Source organism: Rhincodon typus, chromosome 3 (assembly GCF_021869965.1).
Source record: "Rhincodon typus isolate 14 chromosome 3, sRhiTyp1.1, whole genome shotgun sequence".
NCBI classification, from domain to species: Eukaryota; Metazoa; Chordata; class Chondrichthyes; order Orectolobiformes; family Rhincodontidae; genus Rhincodon; species Rhincodon typus.
The window spans coordinates 122,251,612-122,273,460 of NC_063334.1; the positions used below are offsets into that span (position 1 = coordinate 122,251,612).

The following is a 21,849-nucleotide window of genomic DNA, read 5'->3' on the forward strand; positions in this document are numbered from 1 at the left end:
CGGACTGGCCACGCCCATCTTATTATGATACGCGACCCGGTCGCCCAATGACAAGGAGAAGGTGTCGCTTTGCATACGGCGGCGTCCGCCAATGGAAGCGCAGTCCGCTGGGTCACGCGGCCTCTGTTGCTAGGGCCCGCGGGTGGATACAGCGATCGGATACACGCGAACGGGAGCCAATGAGCTGCGGGCGGACGGCGACTTGTTGATACATCTGTGTCTGTGTCTGGGCGTATGCGCGTGCGCTCGGGGGGGGGGGGGGGGGAGAGGCGAAACCTACCCTGATTGTTGTTTCTCGTCCTGGGAGCTCCCTATTGGAGAGAACGGGACTTAGAGCCTGATCTGTCAATCAAATCGCGTCACAATACATCTGGGCTGCTTAGCAGGCTAGGTTGAGGTGACAGAGGGTTTGCAAAAACTTGTCTCTCAGACTCAGTTGTCTTTGCCTCTCGTTTTAACTCACTTTTTAAAAAAAAAGTGTCTAGATATTTTTTGCAAATTTTATTTTCCACCTGTAATTCTCGGACAGGCCATTTTGTTGTAGTTGTTATTACTAGGTAGGAAATAGACGCACAAACTGTTTCTTTTTTTAAATATAAAAAAAAATTCACACACCATCACTTTATCTGGGGAGAAATGGCATTTTTTAATATTCAAACTTTGCTGGAAGCAGCCGAGTACATCGAGAGAAGAGAGAGAGGTACGATTGCAGGGTTTTGTTTGCCTCGCACCAGTTGCAGTGTCGAATCTCTCCTGGTGCAGCTCTGTACTTGTCGTTATGTTTCTGTTTAAAAAAATATTTTTATTTGGCTTTCAGAGGCAGAACACGGCTACGCGTCAATTTTGCCCTGCAACGTCGAATTCAACAGGAAGAAAGGCAAGACGAGGAAAACACCAAATAACAGGTACAAGGAGAGGCCCGGGGAGGGCTGGTGGAGGGGGAGGTGGGGGCATCGCTGTTTTTTAAATTATATATTTGGCTCTTTAATCTTTCCCAGTCGCCATTTTCCCTCATTTGGGCTTGCCTGTGTTTAGGTCGGATATAAACACTGCCACGCGTACAGTATTCTCTCTTCACATTTTACAGGGCAGCTGCTTCTAGCAACCTCCTGCACATTTCTACTCTGCAAACCCACCTCTTTTTTTAAAAAAGTGAAGTTCCTTCCCCCCCCCCCCCCGTCCTTTTCTTCTTCCACCCAGAATTTAATATCAATTTTAATCGCATTTTTCAAAGATTTTTTTTCCTTTTTTGTTTTGACTATCGCTGCTCCCTTCACTGTGCATGGAGTGTTGATATTTTTATTTAACGTTTCTTTAAAAATAGACATCTAGATGGAAATAAAACCCAAGACCCATTTCTTTCTCCTTTACCCCCGCTCCCCAAAAAGATAAACGGTTTTACACAGGTTATTTATTCCCTTAGGTTTGTGAACGTGATGCTGGTTAAATATTCCGATCAGGTTAAGTAAGGTGCAGAAGAAATGAAAGGTGACTCGTTCCGTCGATTTTTAGTTTTTGTCCATTTTTTTTTCATTTTGAGCGATTTTTTTTCTCATCCAGATTTTTTTTGGCTCTTTTTTTTTGTCTGTAGCTCTGCTCGGTGCTGCGCCTGCGCCCTGTTTGCTGCTGTAAGTGGGTTGAAGGATCAGCTCCAACACTCATTCCACTTTGGCCCTCTTTCGATCCACTTCTCCCTGGACTGTCTGCAGCTTTCACTTGCAAACTCTCCTCATGGCACTGAGCTCTCGGCATGCTCTCATTCAGCTGTCTGCATTTTCAGAAAATTCACCAGTGTAGGTGGAGGCCATTCAGCCCTTGGTATCAAGCCCTCTGCAGCAGCTGCTGGGTTTAGTGCCCTCTGCCCACCTTGCAAGATTCTTTTTTTTAAACTGTTGCTTTCTGATGATGGCCATTTGCCCTATAGAAGCTGTGATTGGAACTTAATTCATTCCCCTCGCTATGTAAAGGCTGCCCTCGTGTTGCATCCAGTTCCTTTTTATTCATAAAATCCTTAGTGTGGAAGCAGGCCATTCAGCCCATCGAGTCCACACTGACCCTCTGAAGAATATCCCAGTCTCCACAACCCTGCATTCCTGATGGCTAATCCACCTCGCTTGCACATCCCTGGATACTATGGGTAATTTAGTATGGCCAACCGATGTAACCGGCACATCATTGGACTGTGGGAGGAAACCCTTGCAGACGTGGGGAGAACGTGCAAACTCCACACACACTTTCACCCAAGGCTGGAATCAGTCCTGGGTCCCTGGTGCTGTGAGACACCAGTGCTAACCACTGAGCCACTGTGCTGCTGCATTCCTTTGCAGATCACCTTAAATTGCTCTCCTTTTTGGTAACATGTTAGTGGAATCACATTCTTCCTATCTACAACACTTAAGGCAACTTTTTAAAAAACCATTCTGTTGCAGTTGGTAGTGTCAAATCGTAAATAGTTTACCGTTGCCCTATACTTCTGATTCTGTGATCATTTCTCCGCATTTGTCGACTGGCATCGATTGTGTTAATGCTACAAGAAGTGCTTTCTTGCACAGTTGCTACGCCTCACAGGACCAAACCGCTCTAGTCCCTGCCAGTTCTGTCTAGCTCACCCCACTCTGTCCTAGTGCTCTCCTCTGTCCCTGCCTGTTTGATTCCCTCGTGTATCTCAGTCAATTTTTCTCAAATGGGTAGCACAATTTTTCCTCTGTGATCGGCAGTTCAGAGCTGGGTATGGGGTGGGGTTGTGGGGTGGAGGGGTGGGAGGGGGAAGGTTCCCAAGTCTGCATGTCATTCTTTAGCGAGACACCCAGTGCTGGGTTACTGCCTGTCCAATCCCGAGCCTTTTACCAGACGTGAATACAGCCATTGCCTGACAGGCACCTGGTATGATTCAGCCTGTGTTAGAGTAACTTCCTTCACCTTTTTAGATGGTGTCACTCTGTCTGATGCAACTTGGCGTGGTTTCACCTGACAGGTGAGAAAGTTAGATTTTGTCATAACTAGACTCTAAGCACGTACCCACTTAAGACATGAATTGCTTAAGAGATTTTCAGTTTTCCTGGGAATGGAGACCTAGAGAACCTTTCCCTGGCTGCTTGCCTCTCTGGTGATTCCTCTGCCTTCACCTGATGTATCTATCACAGCTCAGCAGGGGTCACTGGTTAGCAATTTAAACCATTTTATTTGTTAAAAACCCCACCACTCTGCTCTCACTTCTGGTTGAATAGCTTACCATTATGTTCCCTTGGGGATGAATGAAGGGCAGTGATTGATTGGGAAAGGCACTGAGGTCAGTTACTGGACTACAGCTGCTGCCTGTCCAGGGATCCATTGGTTACTGGGATTTAAAGCTCCTGTACCTTATTGCAGCTAGCACTTAGTGCCTGTTGTGTGAGGCCATGCCTGGCATTCAGGTGTGTTTTGGCCTCTGTATTTGACAGCACGTGATCTAATTGCATTAGCAGCAATTCAGCAAAAGTTTGCTTGGTTGATCCCTGCAGTGAAGGGAACGTTGAGCAGGGTGGACTGGTACCTGGTAACACCTCCCCTTGTGGAGGGCACTAACACATAGAGGCCACAGCTTAAGGACAAGAGGTCCTGTTCGTAAGGTGGAGGAGGAAAGAGATTTTTCCTCTGTTAGTGTGTATGGATCCTCCGGAAGTAGTGGAGATTGGGCCTTCAAATTTATTCAAGGCAGAGTTGAATTTTTGACAAGGGAGCTGAGGCAACTCTTGTACCCACATAACCATCTTCAACAAAATCGCAGCTTCACATAGTCATAGAGATCTACAGCACAGGAAAAGGCCCTTTGGCCCATCTTATCTATGCTGGTCATTAGCAACCACCAAATTATTCTAATCCCACTTTCCATCACCAGTCCTTGTATGTCTTGGCTAGTGCTTGTTTTAAGTGCTGCTTCTATGTTATGCCTGTACCATGTTTTTAGAGTTCCAGATTCCCACCACCCTCTGGGTGCAAAATACTTTTCCTGGCATCTCCCCTACAACTTCTCCTTTTCTTAAAGCTGTCCTCTGGGTCATTCATTCCTCCAGGGTGAAATGTTTCTTTCTATCTATCGTATCTATGCCCCTCAATTTTATGTATCTCAGCCATGCCTCCCCTCAGTCGCCTGTGCTTTAAGGAAAACAACCACAGTCTGTCCAATCTCTCTTCATAACTGAAACTCTCCAGCCCAGGCAATCTCCTGGCGAATCTCCTCTTGACCCTCTTCCTCCTGTAATGTGTATTTTAGAACCGCACACAGCGGTCCAGCTGTGGTCAACCAACATTTTATACAGTTCCAGCATAAACTCCCTGCTCTTAAACTCTCTGCCTTGGTTCAATACACCACCTTAACCATTTTACCCACCTGCCCTGGTACCTAAGGGACTAGTGTACATCTGCACCAAGGTCCTTCTGACCCATAGTGCTTCCCAAAGTCCTACCAATCATTGTATAAATCCATTTGAGGAAGGGTCACCAGACATGAAACATTAACTCTGATTTTTCTTCACAAATGTTGCCAGGCCTGCTGAGCTTTTCCAGCAACTTCTGTTTTTGTTCCAGTGCTTTTGGTTTTTAATTCCCTTATCTTGTTTGTCCTGCCCAAGTACATCACCTTTCACTTAACCAGATTGAATTCCATTTTCCACTGCCCAGTTTGTCTAAGGGTATATGAGTAGGTTTAAGCATAACATTGTACCTCCTTCTCACCCTGAGGGCACAGATGTCGCTATGACATTGTTCCAGTTTTGTGGGATACCAGTCTGCCCAACTACAAGGGGCACAGCGGCAAAGTGTGGTAAGGTTTCTAATAATCCAGAGGCCAGGACTCGATGACCAAGAGATCACAAGCTTGAACCTTACCATAGCAGCTGGGCGAATTATACATTCAGTTCCTTAATTCTGGAATGAAAACGTGCTCTGATTAAGGGCGACAATGAGACTAGAACTTGCTGTTCTGGGGAATGAAATCTGCCATCCTTACCTGGTCTGGTATCTGTGTCATTCCATACTTGCAGCATTGTGGCTGACTCTTAACTTGTCTCTGAAATTGCTGAGCAATTCTCTTCAAGGCAGCAGCTCACTGTCCTCCTCCTCCTCCTCCTCCCCCTCCTCGAGGGTTATTGTCCTCGGTGTTAGCCCAGACAGCCATGTCCACATCAGTTTTAAACATTCTATAATGTTCCTCTATAATCGTAAACAGTAACTGATGCTGTGGCTATCCAGCAGAGGGGAGGAAATGAGACTAACTTTAGCACAGTGTAGTGTTAATCAGTGAGAACAGTTTCCTCTCCTCTCAGCTTATTGCTTCCCAGGAAAAAATGAGCTAATTCAGCAGAGATGAGGTGATGCCGATTCAATCCTTGGCTTTTTTTTAAGTTTATGGGATGTGGAAGCTGCTGGCTGGTCCTGTATCTGTTGTCTTTCCTAGTTGCAATTGAGAAGGTGGTGGTGAGCGGTCAGCTTGAACCGCTGCGGTCCATGTGCTGTAGACGATCCCAAATGCCCTTTAGAGAGGGAATTTCAGGATTGTGACCCAGCGATACTGGAGGAACGGTGATATATTTCCAACTCGGGATGGTGAGTGGCTTGGAGGGGAACGTGCATGCGGTGGTGTTCCCGTGTATCTGCTGGCATTGAACTTTTAGATTTAAGAGTGTTTGTGGATTTGGAAGCTGCTGTGTAAGGAGCCTTGGTGTATCTTGTGGATGGTAGAGACTGACCAGAATATCTGGCAGCGATGGTTTGTGGTGGATGGGGTGAATGGCAACACATCCAAATACAGTCAAGTAGGTGACTTTGTCCTGGATGGTGTTGAGCTTCTTGAGTGTTGTTGGAGCTGCACTCATCCAGGCAAGTGGGGAGTACTCCATCAGTGGTTTCGTGGTCATCATCACTGAGACTAGTTTTTAATTCCAGATTTATAAACTGAATTTGAACCTGTGTTCCCATGGCATTAGCCTGGGCACAAGGACTGTAGTCATCAGAGAGCCTTTGTAGAAGGCCAGTCTGCCAGCTCTGTTCAGCAGAGTGTTGATACCAATGTGAGGTAGAGGTATAGATACATTAACCTGTTTGGGTGTGGGCTTTTGAGAGTGTAACTGTTCCAGTTCTACTGCAGCAGAACTAATGGAATTTTGCCCCTAGGGAGCAGGTATCTCTAGCTTTGCCATTACCTCACCTGAGCTCCATTGCACTCGTTCATGATACCGGGGCTCTAGAACCAGAGGCATACCCTCAATATAGGGTCTCCCATTTAAGTGACAGATAAGGAGGAATTTCTTCAGAGGATGGTGAATTTGTGGAATTCTTCACCACAGAGGGCTGTCCTGGCTGAGAGACAGGTTTTTTAATCAGGAAGGGAATTGAGGATTATGGGGTGGGGTTTCGGGGGAAGGCCGGAAAGTGGAGTTGAGGATTATCAGATCAACCACAATCTCATTGAATGGCAGAGCAGACTGGATGGGTCTACATCTTATGGTGTGGGTGGAAAATTATATGAACCTGGTGTTGTATTTCCCTCCGTTCTGATCGAGCTGTTGAAGGATTCATTTGGGTAGGTACAGACTGACTGTCTCCTCTGGAGGTAATCCAGAACAAGCAAGAGTAACAATGATTTTTGAGTTAGACGGTGCAGAATGCAATTCATCACAAAGGAGTAATGGAAATCTAGAATGCCTATTTTCTGCCCCTGAGAAGCTGTGGGTTGTGTTGGGGTGGTGTCTGTGGAAATGCTTGATAGAGTTTGATTGGATGTTTTGGGAAGTATCCAAGGCAGAGTAATGACGTTGAGACACATCATCCATGATCGAACTGGTTAGAGGGGCTGAATGGTCGCTTCTACCCCTTTTGTGTTCTTTGGCTTCAGTGAAGCCTGCTGGCTGCTTGTCTCCGAGCTGCTGCTTCCTCTGGTGATGGAGGGAAAGGTGTAGGAAACCTCTGTGCCTTGTAATGTAGACTGTGCTGAGGGAGACTATCCAGGAAGGAATGCTGACTGCGGTCAGTTCCTGAATCCTTTCGGGTTGGCCACGATAGGCTGAATGGCCTCCTCTTGTGCTCTGTGTTCCAAATGAGCTGGAATAGTCATCGAGGTCCGTTGCACAGAAAGAGGCCCCTCACCCAAGGCATCATGAGGCTGAGGCCAGTGCTGCGATTTGAATAGCTAGTTGGTTGTTTTTTTTTTAACCAGCATGGATACGATGGGCTGAAAGGCCTTTTCTCTGTGACTAATTGTGCCTCTGATTCTTCCAAAGAGCTGTGAGTAACTCCTGCTCTTTCCTTGTGTTGTGGGCCCGAAGCAGTTTCGTTTCAGTAGTGTTTGATTTTAAGCAGGCAGTACTCGTAGGGAGTGAAGGACCTGCTTTGACACAGGCTGGTGGTGGGTGGGATTTGCTAAACCGTGCGTGTGACGACAGACTGGTCTTGACTGTGTGCACTCTTTCCAGCGTAAACAGTCTGTACGTGCGGACAGCTTTGAATCCTGCTTGTTACTGAGTTTCCTCCTCTGTCACCAGTTGAAGTTTTCACTGTATTTTATTGTTCACTGTAAAATGCAAGTGACAATAAATCATTCAATTCAATAACTTGTGTAGCATCTTCCTCTTTAGTAAAGACGTGCAAAGTATTGATTGAACACCTCAGCCCTGCCCTCTGTCTCCATGTGTAAGTCTCCTTTCCAGTTGTAATTAGCCCCACTTCTTTTACCGCTTTGACAAGTTATATACCTGCAGAAGACTTTGGAATTTCCCTCCATTCTATCTGACATCTTTTAATTTTTCTTTGCTGCTGTTTACCTGCCTTTCACCTCTCGACTGAACCTTCTGTATTCCTCTTGGCTTTTTATTGTATTTCTCCCTCACGCTCGTCAAGAGCGCACCGTTTCTTAAATATCAATGATCACTTACTAATTCTTTACAATTATTTCTGATCCCTTACATTTGCAAGTCTCAAGAACCTTTGCCACTTCCTCCAAGTACTTACAGCTCTTGCAACTGTCTACTTGAGAATGGGATTTGATTTTGTTTTTATTATTTTGATGAGGTCAGGCAGGTGGGTAGGGATGTAGAGGAGGGCCATAAGAAGGGCTGAGTAAAACCCAACCAAACATCTGTGAAGTGAACATTGTTGGCAATGTGGCTTTCAAGACAGAGTGCTTTATGATCATCTCAGTTGGTTTTCCCAAGGACACACAGACAGACAGACAGACAGACAGACACACACACACCCCCGCCGACTGGATTGGCAAGTTCCAAAACCCAGATGGGGCTTTAGTCCCTGAGGCTGCTAGAATCAAAACTGTACCTGCATGGAGCAAAGCATCCCTGGAGTTAAAGTCCAGGAATCCATTCGGCCCATTACTGTCAGTTAGTCGCATCCTACCCCTGGCTTTGTAAAGATTTCCCCCTCATCTTGTGTTTTATTAAATTTCCTTTTCTTTTAAGGAAGTTACTATTGAAGCACAGTAAACTGCAGCATTTAAAAAGAGAGTTTTTACAGTGAGGATGTTCAATTGTTAATCCATGTTTATTGCTTATTACAGGTCCTCACACAATGAACTGGAAAAGCACAGGTGAGTGTGGAGAGACAGGATTCAGGACACATTGGGGAGTAGTTGTTTGTAACAGATTTAAACTGCAGCATCCCCTCCCCTTTAAAAAAACAAAAATCATGTTGGGGGTGCGGCTCTTTGTCATGACACTATGTTCAAGAGGTTAGTCATGATTTTTCAAACAACAGTTTCTTTCTTTTCTCCCATTAACTTTTGTGAGTTATAACTGAGATTTGTCTAAGTCCCACCGCCCCTGCTTATTAAACCCCAGCCATAACCTCCAGCCTCTCGATGCTGTGGAGACCCAAGCCAATTCTAGTGTGTGGAGGTGACGTGGTATTTGTTTCAGGTGACACCCCCACCTTGTTTGGGGGGGCGCGTGGGTGTGTGGTGGTAGTGGCCTGTGTGCTCACTGCGAAAAGAATTTGATAATTTTCTTGCACCTTCTCCAGATCTGTCGATGTGGGACTTTTGTGAGTGAGAAGCCAGACTATGGAACAAGCTGGCCAGGGACGGGGAGGGAGCGAGGAGTTAATGTGTCCGTAATTGTATGAATCAACGATGTGATGAGTGAGTGTACTGTGTTTAGGAGGAGCAGCTGACTTTGGATCGGGACCCTCTTCGTGTGTGGGTCTGTTGTTGACTGATTGAAATTAATTGATTAAACTGTAACTAAATTGACCATGCTGTGATCAGTCTATTATCAGAATGCGAGAAGGTGACTTCATTAAAACCAGAGCGATCCTGAGGATGTTTGTCTGTGGGGGGAGAATCTGGAAGTTAGGGGTCACTGTGTATCAAAACAAACATATGGGATTGCCTGATCCTACTTGCCCTTGAGAAGTTGGTGGTGAGTTGCCTTCTTGAACCGCAGCAGTCCATGTGTTGTAAGTTGATCCACAATGCTCTTAGGGAGTGTATCGCTGAGTCAAAAATCCAGGACGTTCTTCCCTAACCACATTGCAAATGTCCCTTCATCGCATTTCCATAGAATCCCTACACTGTGGAAACATGCCAATTAGCTCATCAAGTTCACACTGATCCTCTACAGAGCATCCCACCCAGACCTCTGTCCCTACTCTAACCCTGTAACCCTGCATTTCCCATGGCTAATGCACCCAGCCTGCACATCCCTGGACACTATATGGGCAATTTAGCATGGCCAATCCACCTAACCTATTGATCCTTGGACTGTGGGAGGAAACTGGAGCACCTGGAAGGAAATCACCACAGACATAGGGAGAACACGCAAAGACAGTTGCCCAAGGGTGGAATCCAACCTCGGTATCTGGAGCTGTGAGGCAGCAATGCTAACACTGAACCTCCAATGCTGCCCATGGACTGCAGCAGTTCAAGAAGGCAGCTCATTACCTCATTCTCAAGGGTAAGTAGGGATGGGCAATAAATCCAGGCCTAACCAGTGATGCCAACATCCCATGAAATTGGCTTTTTTTTTAAAAGAACACATTTTAAGTGGACGTCATTTTCTTTCTCTCTCTCTCTCTCTTTCCTCCCCTCTCTCTCTCTCTCCCTTTCCTCCCCTCTCTCTCTCTCTCCCTCTCCCCTCTCTCTCTCTCCCTCTCCCCTCCCAATCTCACTCGCTTGCCTTTTGTAACTCTAGTTACATCTTTCAGGTAACAGGTGAATCTAGCGTCCTGTCTGTGAAATGAAGATATTACAGATCCAGTGGCCAGTATTTGAAGAGGAGCAGGGGAGAGCTGTCAGTTTTCTGACCAATGTTCCTCCTTCCTCTCGTATCACATAAGCAGCCTGTTAACTGCTTTTTCGTGTTTTTTTTTTGGGGATCTTGCTGCACACTGTATGTGCTAATAATGTAACAGTGACTGTTTTGAAATAGTATGTTGTAGGTGGAGCATAAAGGATATTGCTGAGAGTGGGGGAGGTGCCGTATAAAATTGCACCATTTATTATCTTCTACAACTACATTATTTTGTTTCAAAAAGGAAATTCCTCTGTTTGATTCAAAACAGGATTCTGAGCAGTCCTTGGTTGTGAAAGTTCACAGTGCAAGTTGTGGGTTTTCAGATATAAATGTGATCTTTGTCTTCCTCCTCCTCCTCATGGTTCTCTTTTGTAACTCGTATTCTTTTTAGGCCCCACACAGGAGGTGAGCTTCTGCCTGACTCCTTGTGTTTACCTGTTTTCGATTTTCAGTTGAAATGTCATGTCTGAGTCACTCTCGGATGGTTATCCTGCCTCTCCATTGCTGTGTTTGTGTGTGTGTGCCTGAGGACCGTGCGGTTATACACTGTCCCACTCCTTGTGGTGTTGCCTCGTTGGAGCAGGAACAAGGAAGCAAAATGCACAGAAAATACTCAGTAGGTCTACCGGAAGACAGAGACAAAGAGTCAAAGTTTCCAGTCTGTGCCCTTTCATCAGCACGGAGCCACTTGTGAATATCAGCAAACCCTTCTTGCAATCTCCCGTTATCCATAACCTCCGCCTTGTGCCAGGGGCAACTCTGGGAGGCTTTCATTTTGAGTACCTCATTCTTCATATACCACTGTGCATTGCAAGTTGCCTCCAAAGTAGAGTGCAACCCTCTGAACAGCAGCAATCCCATTTGTTTTGGGAAACAGGAGGCGTTAATGCTGAATTTGGTCCTTTTGGGTCAGGGCTTTCTGGTCTGTGATTAGATGCGCCTGCTGATTTCCTCCTCCTCCTTCCTGTCCTAGGCCAACTGTAGCACCAGCCATGAGTTGATGCAGCGGCCTTTTGGGGTTAGGGCGTCACTCCTGGTTCATCCTCGTTTTAACTTCCTTTTGGAAAATGTTATTTGTTGTTGAGCTGGTCAGTGCTCGGGTGTGTTAGCTCTTTAATTTCGTTCATTCATCGGCATTCCCTCACAAACGAGGGTGGGGGAGTCCGTAAGGTGGCTGTACACGAGGGGAGGGGAGTGGGGGTGGGGTGCTGGTTTGCTGTTTTCACCCTGACATCATACCCTAGTGGAGCAGTGATACATATAAGCCATGACCTTGCTGAAGGGTCGGGCGTGGGTGGGGTCACTGAAAGGCCTGTTTCAGTTAATTCATTGGAAGTGGGCATTGCTGATTCCTAATTATCCACAGGGCGAGTTAAGTCAGCCACATAGCTGGGGATCTGCAGTTACATGTCAGCCACACTGGGTAAGGACAGTAGATTTCCTTCCCTTTAAGGGCTTAGTGAATCCATTGGGTTTTTACATCATTCAACAGTGGCTGTGTGATTGTGTTAGATTGTTGTATTGAGTTCTGCCACTATAAGATTCAAACCTCTGTCCACAGAAGGTTAAAAACCAAAAGAACTGTGGATGCTGGAAACCAGGAACAAAATCAAAGTTGCTGGAAAAGCTCAGCAGGTCTGGCAGCTTCTGTGAAGGAAAAAAAGAGTTAACATTTCGGGTCCAGTGACCCTTCCTCAGAACTGGTTCTGAGGAAGGGTCACTAGACCCGAAATGTTAACACTGTTTTTTCCTTCACAGATGTTGCTAGACCTGCTGAGCTTTTCCAGCAACTTTGATTCTGTTCTGCAGAACATTAGCCTGGGCTTCTGGATTACTGATCCAGGGTCATTGTCACCACCGCTTCCCCCCCACCCTGCCCCCGTCAGAATGACTATTGTGATGGCTCAGTAAGACAACACACTCTGGAATAGATCTAGTGAACCTCCTGTAAACTGCCTCCAGTGCAACTATATCCCTCAAGGGGACTGAAACTGTACAGGGTACCCCAGGACCCTTTAATCCCCCTGTGTTGGGATGGGTGGGGAGGGCTGGCGTTGACCAGAATTTGCGTTGTTCCCTTGCACATGCTGGCTTCAACTCGTTCACAATCTGGTGGTGTTTTCAATTGCAGGAGAGCTAAGCTGAGGTTATACCTGGAGCAGCTGAAAGAGCTGGTACCTCTAGGGCCAGATTGTTCAAGACACACCACTCTGAGCCTATTGAAGCGAGCGCGGACTCACATCAAGGTAAACGAATGATTGCTCTGGGTTTGCTCTCGTTTCCATCATGTGCATCGTCAACAATGCAGCACACTTGTCTCGTTCAGTTTTTTTTTTAATTGGATCACTAGCGAAAGAACCCAAAGGGAGGTGAGGGTTTTATTTTAAGGTGGCAGCATGTGATTGCAGAATGTTCTGCCAGAAAGAGTGGTGGTGATGGGTTTGATAGTAACTTTGTCGGGGGGATGTGATTCACGCTTGACAGGGAAAGTATTGTGACGCTCTGAATACAGAGGAGTGGAATCTGTCTCATTGGGCAGTTCTTTCGAAGAGCCAAGCCAAAGAAAAGTATGAGGGGTGAACGAGGTTGTGATGTCACTGGACTAGTAATCCAGAACCCCAAGTTAATGGTCTGGGGGCTTGGGTTCGAATCTCATCGTGCCAGGCGGTGAAATTTGAATTCACTTTTTAAAATAAAAATGGCCTCACAGCGACCACTGTTGATTTGTTGTAAAAACCCATCTGGTTCACCAATCCCCTTTAGGGAAGGAAGACTGCCATCTTTACCTGGTTTGGCCTACGTGTGACTCCACAGTAATGTGCTGGGCTCCTAACTGCCCTCTGGAATGTGCCTTTGCTGGCAATGCCAACATCCCATCAAAGAATGAAAAATGGCAGGTTTCTTGAGGTGTGCCTGGTGAGGCTCACTGGGTAGCACTCCTGTTTTGGAATGAAGTAGAAGGCTGTGGGTTCAGGTCCTACTCCAGGAAGAGACTTTGGAGTGCAGGTGCATCATTCCTTGAAAGTGGAGTCACAGGTAGACTGGGTAATGAAGGCATTTGATATGCTTACCTTTACTGGTCAGTGCATTGAGTACAGGAGTTGGGAGGTCATGTTGTGGATGTACAAACATTGGTTAGGCTACTTTTGGAATACGTGCAATTCTGGTCTCCCTGCTGTAGGAAAGATGTTGTGAGACTCAAATGGGTTCAGAAAAGATATGCAAGGATATTGCCAAGGTTGGAGGGTTTGAATTGTAGGGAACAGCTGAATAAGGCTGGTGCTATTTTCCTCTGAGCTTCGGAGGCTGAGGGGTGAGCTTAGAGGCTTATGAAAATGATGAGGGGCATGGATAGGGTTAAGAGCCAGTGTCCCATCCCCAGGGTGGGGGAGTCCAAAACTAGAGGGGACAGATTTAAAAGGGACCTAAGGGGATAACTTTTTCACGCAGAAGATGTATGAATGGGCTGCCAGAGGAAGTGGAGGAGTCGGGTACATTTCCAACATTTAAAAGGCATCTGGATGGGTATGTGAATAGAGGAAGGGTTTAGAGGGATATGGGCCAAATGCTGGCATTGGAACTAGATCACTTAGGATATCTGTTCCACATGGATGATTTGGACCAAAGGGTCTGTTTCTGTGCTGTATGACTGTGAGTCATGTTCTTGTCATAAAATCAATGGTGTGAATGGCCTGCTCCTGCTCTGATGTGTTGTGGTCTTACAAAATCCAGGCTGACAAGACATTACTGTACTGTCAAAGGAGTTTAAAGTCAGGCCATGACACTTAGTGAGACCGTTACTAAGAACGAAGTTTTTGGTTGTGCCCTGGGCCAGTGTTTATCTCTCAATTGTCCTTCTCCGATTTGCTTTCCTACTTTGTGACAGTGACTAGATCGAGCCTTTGGGAGCTCCAGGGTCACCAAAAGGTGCTATGTAAATGCAAGTCTGTTTTCTTTCGTTCTCCCCCCTGCCTTGTCTGCAGAAGTTAGAGGAGCAAGACAAGAAGGCACTTCACCAGAAGGAGCAGCTGCAGCGTGAGCGGCGGTACCTGAGACGTCGGCTGGAGCAGCTGGCCGTCCAGGGAATGGAGCGTCTCCGTACTGACAGTCTGGGGTCAGCTATCTCCACTGACCGCTCCGATTCTGAACAAGGTAAGGCTATCTGCCCACCTGAGGGCCAGAATGTCAGCGAGCTCTGGCTCTAAACCGCACTCTGCTACCCGTGTCCCTGTGTTCAGTCAGTCCTGGCCATGCCCCGATCTTTAGAATGCCCTCCTGTCCCTGTGCCTTTCACAGCCCTCTACCTCCTGCTGTCTGGTACCACTGCACCTCCCTCCCACCCAACAAACCAACTTTAAGATCTCTATAAACCCTGATCACCTGACCTAGTATCTCCATGTGGTGACCTAGTCAAAACGTCAGGTGAAGTGACTTGATGGAGGAGCAGTGCTCTGAAAGCTTGTGATTTTAATTAAACCCTGTTGGACTATAACCTGATGCCATGTGACTTCTGACCTTGTCCACCCCAGTCCAACACCAGCACCTCCACATCAGATCTATATAAGGCACCAGTCAGACCATAACTAGAATGCTGTGAACAGTTTTGGCCCCTTATCCAAAGAAAGATGTATTGGTGGGGTGCCTCAGGGATCAGCTCTGGGGCTGCAATTATTTATATTAACAAGTTGGACGAGGAAAGTGAAGTACTTTTCGTCAAGCTTGGGGATGACTCAAAAGAACTTGTGGAAACAAGTGGTGAGGATGACAGAAGCAGTTTGCAGTGAGATGGGGCAGATGGACTATAATGGCCTACTTCTCCCATGTCTGCCAACTTTTTAAAAAAAAATTTTGGTACATCAACTAGCTGCTACATTGGGAATCGATCCCATATGTTGTCATAGCATCAGCTACAACGTCGGGGTAGTGCGCAAATATGAATCATGAGGGCATGACTTCGGGTCCCACTGCAGAACAACGCAGTACTGAGGGAACACTGCTTTGTCAGAAGGGCCATTTTGCAAACCTGACGTTTAAAACGGTCTGCAGTGGTGTGCTAAGCAATATTCACTCCTAAATCAAAAGCATGGGAGGCTGTGGAGTAGTGGCAAAGTCTCTGGGCTAGTAATGCAGAGGCCGTGGAAACCCCGGTTCACATTCCTCCAACAGCAACCACTGGAATTTGAATTCAGTGAATACATTTGAAACTGAAAACAAGTTTCATGGTCACCATTACTGTGATGTAACAACCTGGTTCACTGATGTGATGTCTGTAATCTGTCTTCCTTAACTGGTCTGACTATAAACTGCCCTCTGAAATAGCCAAGTAAGGCTCAAGCTCGTGTATGAACCGCAACCCAAAAGGCAAAAAAAAAATCCAAAGAACTGCAAATGCTGGAAATCATCATCTGTTCCCCATTGCTGTTTGTTGGAACTTGCTGCGTACAAATCGGCTCCCACATTCTCTACATTACAAGAGTTACGGCTCTTCATAAAGTACTTCATTGGTTGCCAAGCACTCTTGGTTTGGTGGGTCATGAAAATTGATATCTACAGGAGAGGTGACGGCCTTTGTGGTTTTGTTCCTGGACTACTAATCCAGATCTACCGTTCTGGGGACCTAGGTTAGAATCCTGCCGTGGCAAATGGTGGAATCTGAGCTCGATTTTTAAAAATCTGGAATTAAGAGTATAATGATGACAATGGAACCCATCTGGTTCACTAACGCCCTTTAGGGAAAAAAATCTGCCATCCCTACCTGGTCTGGTCTACATGTGACTCCAGACTCGCAGCAATGTGGCTGACTCTTGACTGCCTTCTGGGTAATTAGGGCTGAGCAAGCCTAGTCAGTGGTGCCCACATCCTGTGAATGGATTGTGGTGGGTGGGGGGTGGGGGGGAAAGAAACATAACGGCCGGTCAACGTTTCTTCATTAATAAAGTTTTAGACACTAGTTTGATTTTTCCCCTGTGCTTTTACACAGAAGCCGACGTTGACATCGAAGGTATGGAGTTTATTCCTGGTGAGCTGGACAGTGTTGGCAGTGCCAGTGATGTTGATGACCACTACAGTTTTCGGAGCAGTTCAAGTGACAGTGGATACGCAGACTCTCGCACAATCACCCCAAGGCTGTCATAGTGACCACTTCGGTTACCAGCAGAGGACCACATCGTCAACGCAGGGCACTTATTATATATATATATATCTATATATATCTATAAAAAAAAAACTTTTTTTTTCCTCCTGGGATGTTGACTGCCACTCTTTCACAGACACCCGCAACCACAACAGCACTTGCATTTGCTGTCACCCTCCTGCAGTTCTTTGAGAGCCCGGCTCATCCATTCCAATGCAGCGATTTGACTCTTGACACGAGGGTTGCGAAGAAGTGCAGGGTGGTTTTTGCAGTAAAGTGGGCGGGAAGGTGAAGGGGAAAGTAGACTGCGAGGATGGGGTGGGGTGGGGGGAGGAAAAAAGCCAGCTCTAATGATTAACCTTGAAAGTAGAGTATTGCTTTTCTCCTGTTTTTTTTTACAATTTGATTTTTATTTTGCCGCCTGCTTCCGGTCTCCCATGGTAAGAATGAGGAGGGATGTGGCGTGGCTAGCATTGACCCAAGTTCATTTTGCTGGTGTGTTATCCAGAGCTGGTTTTCCACTTTTGCAGCTCTGCTGTTAGAGGAGCATTCACCTGCGTCTCTCCTATCGTCTAGCAGCTGTCTGCCTTCCCGGTGCAGAACGTATGCTTTTTTTTGATTTTGGAGAAACTAGTAACTAGACAGTATTCCTATGGAGGCTGAACACAGTGCATTTATTGTCTCCTTGCTCATAAAGAGTTATCGTGTTAATACAGGACTTTGTTTTTGAAAAAGAAACTGCAGCAGTAGGTGTATCAAGCAAAAAAGTTAGGATTTTGCTTCTGCTTTGTTCAGTGATTATACACCGGGCTTGTAGCAGTTTCATTATCTGTGTCGTTTTAGACTGCTTCTACTGAAATGTTAGTGATACTAAAAGTGTCTGCTTTCCCTGTCTGCTTGGTTTTAGTCATTAGAGCATGGCTTCTAGACAAACTGATCAACCATTTACGTACACATCTCTCAAGATGCCTTTCTCATCTAGAGAGGGTTTTAAGAAAAAAAAGGACTGAAAAAAATCGCAAAAGTAATAATCGAGTAATTTTAGCCAGTATAGTCTCAAAATTTGCTGTATCAAAATTTTGTATTATATTTTCCTAAATGTTATCCAAACCATGCTTCTCGGGTAGAGAGGGGAGGGCTTGTGGGGTGGTGGCATGGGACTAAAATGGTACAGGACCTAGATCAGCGTCTCGGACTTTCTGCCATTGTCATTCTGTGCCTTGGTATTCCTCAGAGACCCCTGTGGCTCTCCGATAGCTGGCATTTGCATCTGTCCCTTGTGGAGACGACAGTGAGAACTTCATGGCAGCTCTTTGTCCTTGTTTGCACTCTTGGAAGCGGCTGCTTCCAAACTTGCTGCCGACCGGGTAATCTAGAGATTGCAGCTCACGTGACCTTGCTCCGTGAACCTGCTCCCTGCCCCCTCTCCAACCTCACACAAGCCCTGATCTCCTGGTGGGGGCAGGTCAAAGGTTAGAACATGGCAGCTGAATTTTTAAAAAAAAAAGAATCTTTTAATAAAAGTAGGAGTATATTGTATCCTATGGTTATTGCTGGTTCCTGTAATAAAAGAAAATCACACTCTTAAATGCCTCATTACAAGGGATGACTATTGAACGTGGTATTTGATTGACAGACTGCAGAATTTCCAGCAGTTTTAATTTGAAGGTTGTCTTTTATTTTCCTGTTATGGATGCCAATTTCTGAATCATGAAAGCAATAGAGATTTTACTTTATCATCAATAAACATGTGTGACTGTTAATAGGATCAAATTCCAATGTGATATGTACAGTCCGTCCATTCCTTTCCTGAATGACGGAATGCTGTGATCAAAAAAAAAACAAAGGAAAGCTGTTTACTAAAAACAAAACTCTCGCACAGAACCACCATGTAGGAGATGAGAGGTGACTCTAACATGTAGCAAGTGTCACAGCTTGCTGGTTGTGTGTGCACGTGTGTGTTATCAATCCCTCCTGGCATTTTTCCTCAGGCATCTCTTAAAAATACAATCCTACCCACGTGTCTTTTTGAGTGCTTGTGTAGCAGAATTGGATTTCCTGATCTGATTAATCTGTTTGGGGTTTGCTGTTTGTGCCTTTTTGATGGCCGGCTCATGTCAAAACTCTACAACTAAAGAGGTGGGAACTGGCTAATGGCTTTGGTCGCTGCCGGAGGTTGTTTGGGTTGGTGTGGAGAGGCAATCAGGTGGCAGTGTGAGATTATTCAACTAGGTTTCTGGTGCAGTGGCCTCTCCTGCATGGAATGGGGCTGTTCTGCTCATTGGAGGAGAGACTTACTCCTCATGTCCATTCCTGGGTCACCCAGTTAGGTGGTGTGCAATATTGAGCTGGGACATCTTGTGATTTTTATTTTAAAATTTTAATAATATTTCAAATCCATTTACTTTGTAAATTTCCTCTCTTGGGGTAAAGTTTCTGGTGTGAGGTCTCCTTTCGGAGTTGAGTTTTTCGGAGACATGTTGAGCGGTGGTGTTGGCAGTAGTGTCGAGGTGTGTTTGATGCTTAAAACCTATTTTGTGACTGGGCAGCCTGGTTACAGTTGAAGGCCTTTTGGCCCGTTAGGCCCTATACTGGCATTTCTCAGGTGCAGTTGGAAAAACTAATGTCTGTAGGTGGTGTTTCAGTGGAAACTTTCAAGGCTGGCATCAGTAGCCTTCTGTTACATTTTGATTGAGTGTAAAGGTGACAAAGTGGATTTGAGGTAGAGATCAGTCTGACCTAATTGAATGGTGGAATGTGCTCAAAGGGCTGAATGGCCTTATCTTGCTGTGGAGTTCCTGGTGTGGCTGGGAAGGTGTTTGGATCAAAGGCTATCTCTGTTGGTGTGCTCACCAGTGTATCCTTTGTTATACTCTTCCTGTTGGAGCACTCTAACTACATTTCTGTTTTAACGTCATGACTTAGAGGGATTTAAGTGCTTGCGGGGCAGGAGTGGGCGGGTGTGTGTGTGTGTGTCTGTCTGCCTGTACCTCTAGGTGCTGAGTCTATAAAATCCAGACTCTGAGGGAATAGTTTAGACTTGCATACCTGTAATCAGGATCTGTGCTGTTTGCGTTCGGTCTTGAGTGCTGTTGTCTCAAACCAAAGACACTTGTACTTGAGTAGGTAGTGGAGTGCTTTGCTCAGTGTAGGGGGTTCCTAATCTTGACAGATGTTTGACACCATAAAAACATGGCTATAAGAGTGTGGCATGAAAACTGGGTTAAGAAACGGTCCCGGGGTGTAATGATTCACTTTGCACTTTTCAGACCAATGCTGTGGAACAGGATGTGAGCTCTTTTAATTAGCATTCTCTCTCTTTTCTGTCCCCCATTCCCAATTTTTGTCTGAATTTTGTTGGTGCCACTGTAGGCCAGCCAGCCAGCCATATGTAGTGGAGGACCACTGTGATGAACCTTGATTTGACGTAGAGTGTGTACCCTCCAGGGCGTTGCTATTGCACTTATTCTGGAGAAAGTGGCCTGCTTGAACTAATCTGCCTGATCCAAAAGTTTCTTAGTGACTGGGGAGGGGTGTTGGGGATAAACTCTCTCATAACTTGATTGTGCAAAGTTGATTGCCTCCAAACTGTGTGGAAGAAGTTCCATGTTGGAATGCAGCCGTGAACCCAGCGAGTTTCCCGGTCTAGTCCGACATTGCTGACGTTTTCCCATTGACTGTCAACTGCCTGAATCAAAACTGTTTATCCATCGGGTTCACAGCTGGGGTGATGTGTACTAAGCTGATAGAAATTAACGCATCTGTCCCCTCTGCACTCCCTCCCCGCCCCCAAACAATGTGCATATCTGTCTACTGATGGTAATCATGCACAGTTTCAAGATGGTGTTGCCTTGGACCTAGATTTTTGTTGACACCAACTTGAGCCACACGACCCACTCGGACAAGCTGCCTACTGCACTTAGAAGCTGGGCTTTTTTCTCGAGTGTATAGGAAACTTTAGCAGTAAAGTGAATTTTTTTATCTTTGGGAAAGTGGGAAGGGGTGGGTGGTGACATGAGATTGGGAAGCCAATCTAGACTTTCTGTTTTAAATAAGGTCTACAACAGCCCAAAACTGAATTCCCTGAATTTGTACAATTGATTATTGCAAAGCATTTAGATAATTAGCCTTGTCTTGTTTCCTAAAGTACAAGATTGGCCTACACTGATAATTGAGCCCATTCATAGTTACCAGGCCTTTCAGGAAGGGGAACAACATTGCAGTATTAAACCTCTTACTGTTCCACAATCATGTTTTTCAATGTCTTTTTAAAAGAACTTTATTTTTACAGTGTGGGAAGAATTGGTTTTCCTTCAGCAACTTGGAAGTGTCTTGCGTTTTATGAATTGTTGGAATTAAGAGAATTTATCTCTCTATCCCTCTTCAAAACTCCCAGGGCACTTGCTAGTGGTTGGTTGGAAGTTTTGGCAACTGCGGTTTCTGTTGAACAGATTAACTTTATTCTTGATGGGTGTATGGAAGAGATGGTGTTGATGAGGCAGGAGGGTTTTGTGAATGGCTTGAGGTACACTGGATGGGTTCTGTGCCAGAGACTTGTGAATATGTACTGTTGAGGAGCTCCCTTCAGTATAGAATGCTTTATATAGCTCCTAAAGATGTATAATATAAATTCACACATACATGGTGCTGGCTACCCACCTGTAGCACACTGAAGGTAATGTGTTGTATCATTCTTTCATTGTAATATAATAAAACATTTTTTTACATCATTTGGTCTGCTGTTTTATGGTGGCTTAAACTTTGACATGCGAGCATTCATTGAGGTGCATTTTCGACCTGGGATCACAATCCTGGACTTATGGGGTTGAGACTGAAGTGCTTGTGGCTTTCTGTAAATATTGTTGGGCTCCTAACAACAATACCCTCCCTTCCCTTACAAAGAAGTTGACATGTCAATTTCAGTCTGTTTCGCCCCCTCCACCCTTCAATGTTTCTTGAGCTAGCCTCCGTCCAACAGTGACATGCTTAAGACCTTTCCAGGCCAACTCCATCAGAAAGATTTCCATTAAAGCTGGTGAATGCTGTTGTATTCTAGGTTGCACTGCTTATCCTCTCCATTGCATATCCTAAAATAAGTAACAAGTTGAATAGTTTTTGAAAACCTTGATTAAACCTTAATTTTTCAAGAAATAAAAATATTTGCTGCTATTAATGTCTCCTTCTAAAACAAAAGTTTTCAAAGTCTGAAGCAGACAGAGGCCACAAATTGTGCATCTTGTGTAACTGGGTGATTTAATCCACTCTCCATTAACCACAGAGCACCAGCTGTGGAATTCTCTAACACAGAAAGCACTTGACGCCAAAACACAATCCTTTCGAGAAGGAGATAACAAGATGTAGAGCTGGATGAACACAGCAGGCCAAGCAGCATCATAGGAGCAGGAAGGCTGACGTTTCGGGCCTAGACCCTTCTTCAGAAAT

General features: G+C 45.5%; 1 protein-coding gene and 1 long non-coding RNA gene across 2 annotated transcripts; one reads left to right on the plus strand and one right to left on the minus strand.

Annotated features, from left to right (window-relative positions):
* The first annotated feature begins 352 nt into the window (after window positions 1-352).
* On the plus strand, window positions 353-21,137 carry mxd4 (MAX dimerization protein 4). The gene is made up of 6 exons (XM_020523288.2): window positions 353-700; window positions 818-905; window positions 8,543-8,572; window positions 12,406-12,520; window positions 14,258-14,426; window positions 16,255-21,137. The coding sequence occupies exons 1-6, from the start codon at window positions 637-639 to the stop codon at window positions 16,407-16,409; spliced, it is 621 nt and encodes a 206-aa protein (XP_020378877.1). The 5' UTR covers window positions 353-636; the 3' UTR covers window positions 16,410-21,137.
* Window positions 626-5,358, minus strand: LOC125482824. The gene is made up of 2 exons (XR_007261807.1): window positions 4,988-5,358; window positions 626-784 (listed from the first exon to the last, which is right to left on the minus strand). It is a non-coding gene; the product is annotated as an uncharacterized LOC125482824 (long non-coding RNA).
* Window positions 21,138-21,849: the final 712 nt, after the last annotated feature.

Bases quoted from the DNA above. Each gene is read 5' to 3' on its own strand.
- mxd4 (XM_020523288.2), top strand. From the start codon at position 637: ATGGCATTTTTTAATATTCAAACTTTGCTGGAAGCAGCCGAGTACATC. The intron at 12,521-14,257 runs GTAAACGAATGA...CCTTGTCTGCAG, and splicing joins GAGCGCGGACTCACATCAAG to AAGTTAGAGGAGCAAGACAA. The intron at 14,427-16,254 runs GTAAGGCTATCT...GCTTTTACACAG, and splicing joins CCGCTCCGATTCTGAACAAG to AAGCCGACGTTGACATCGAA.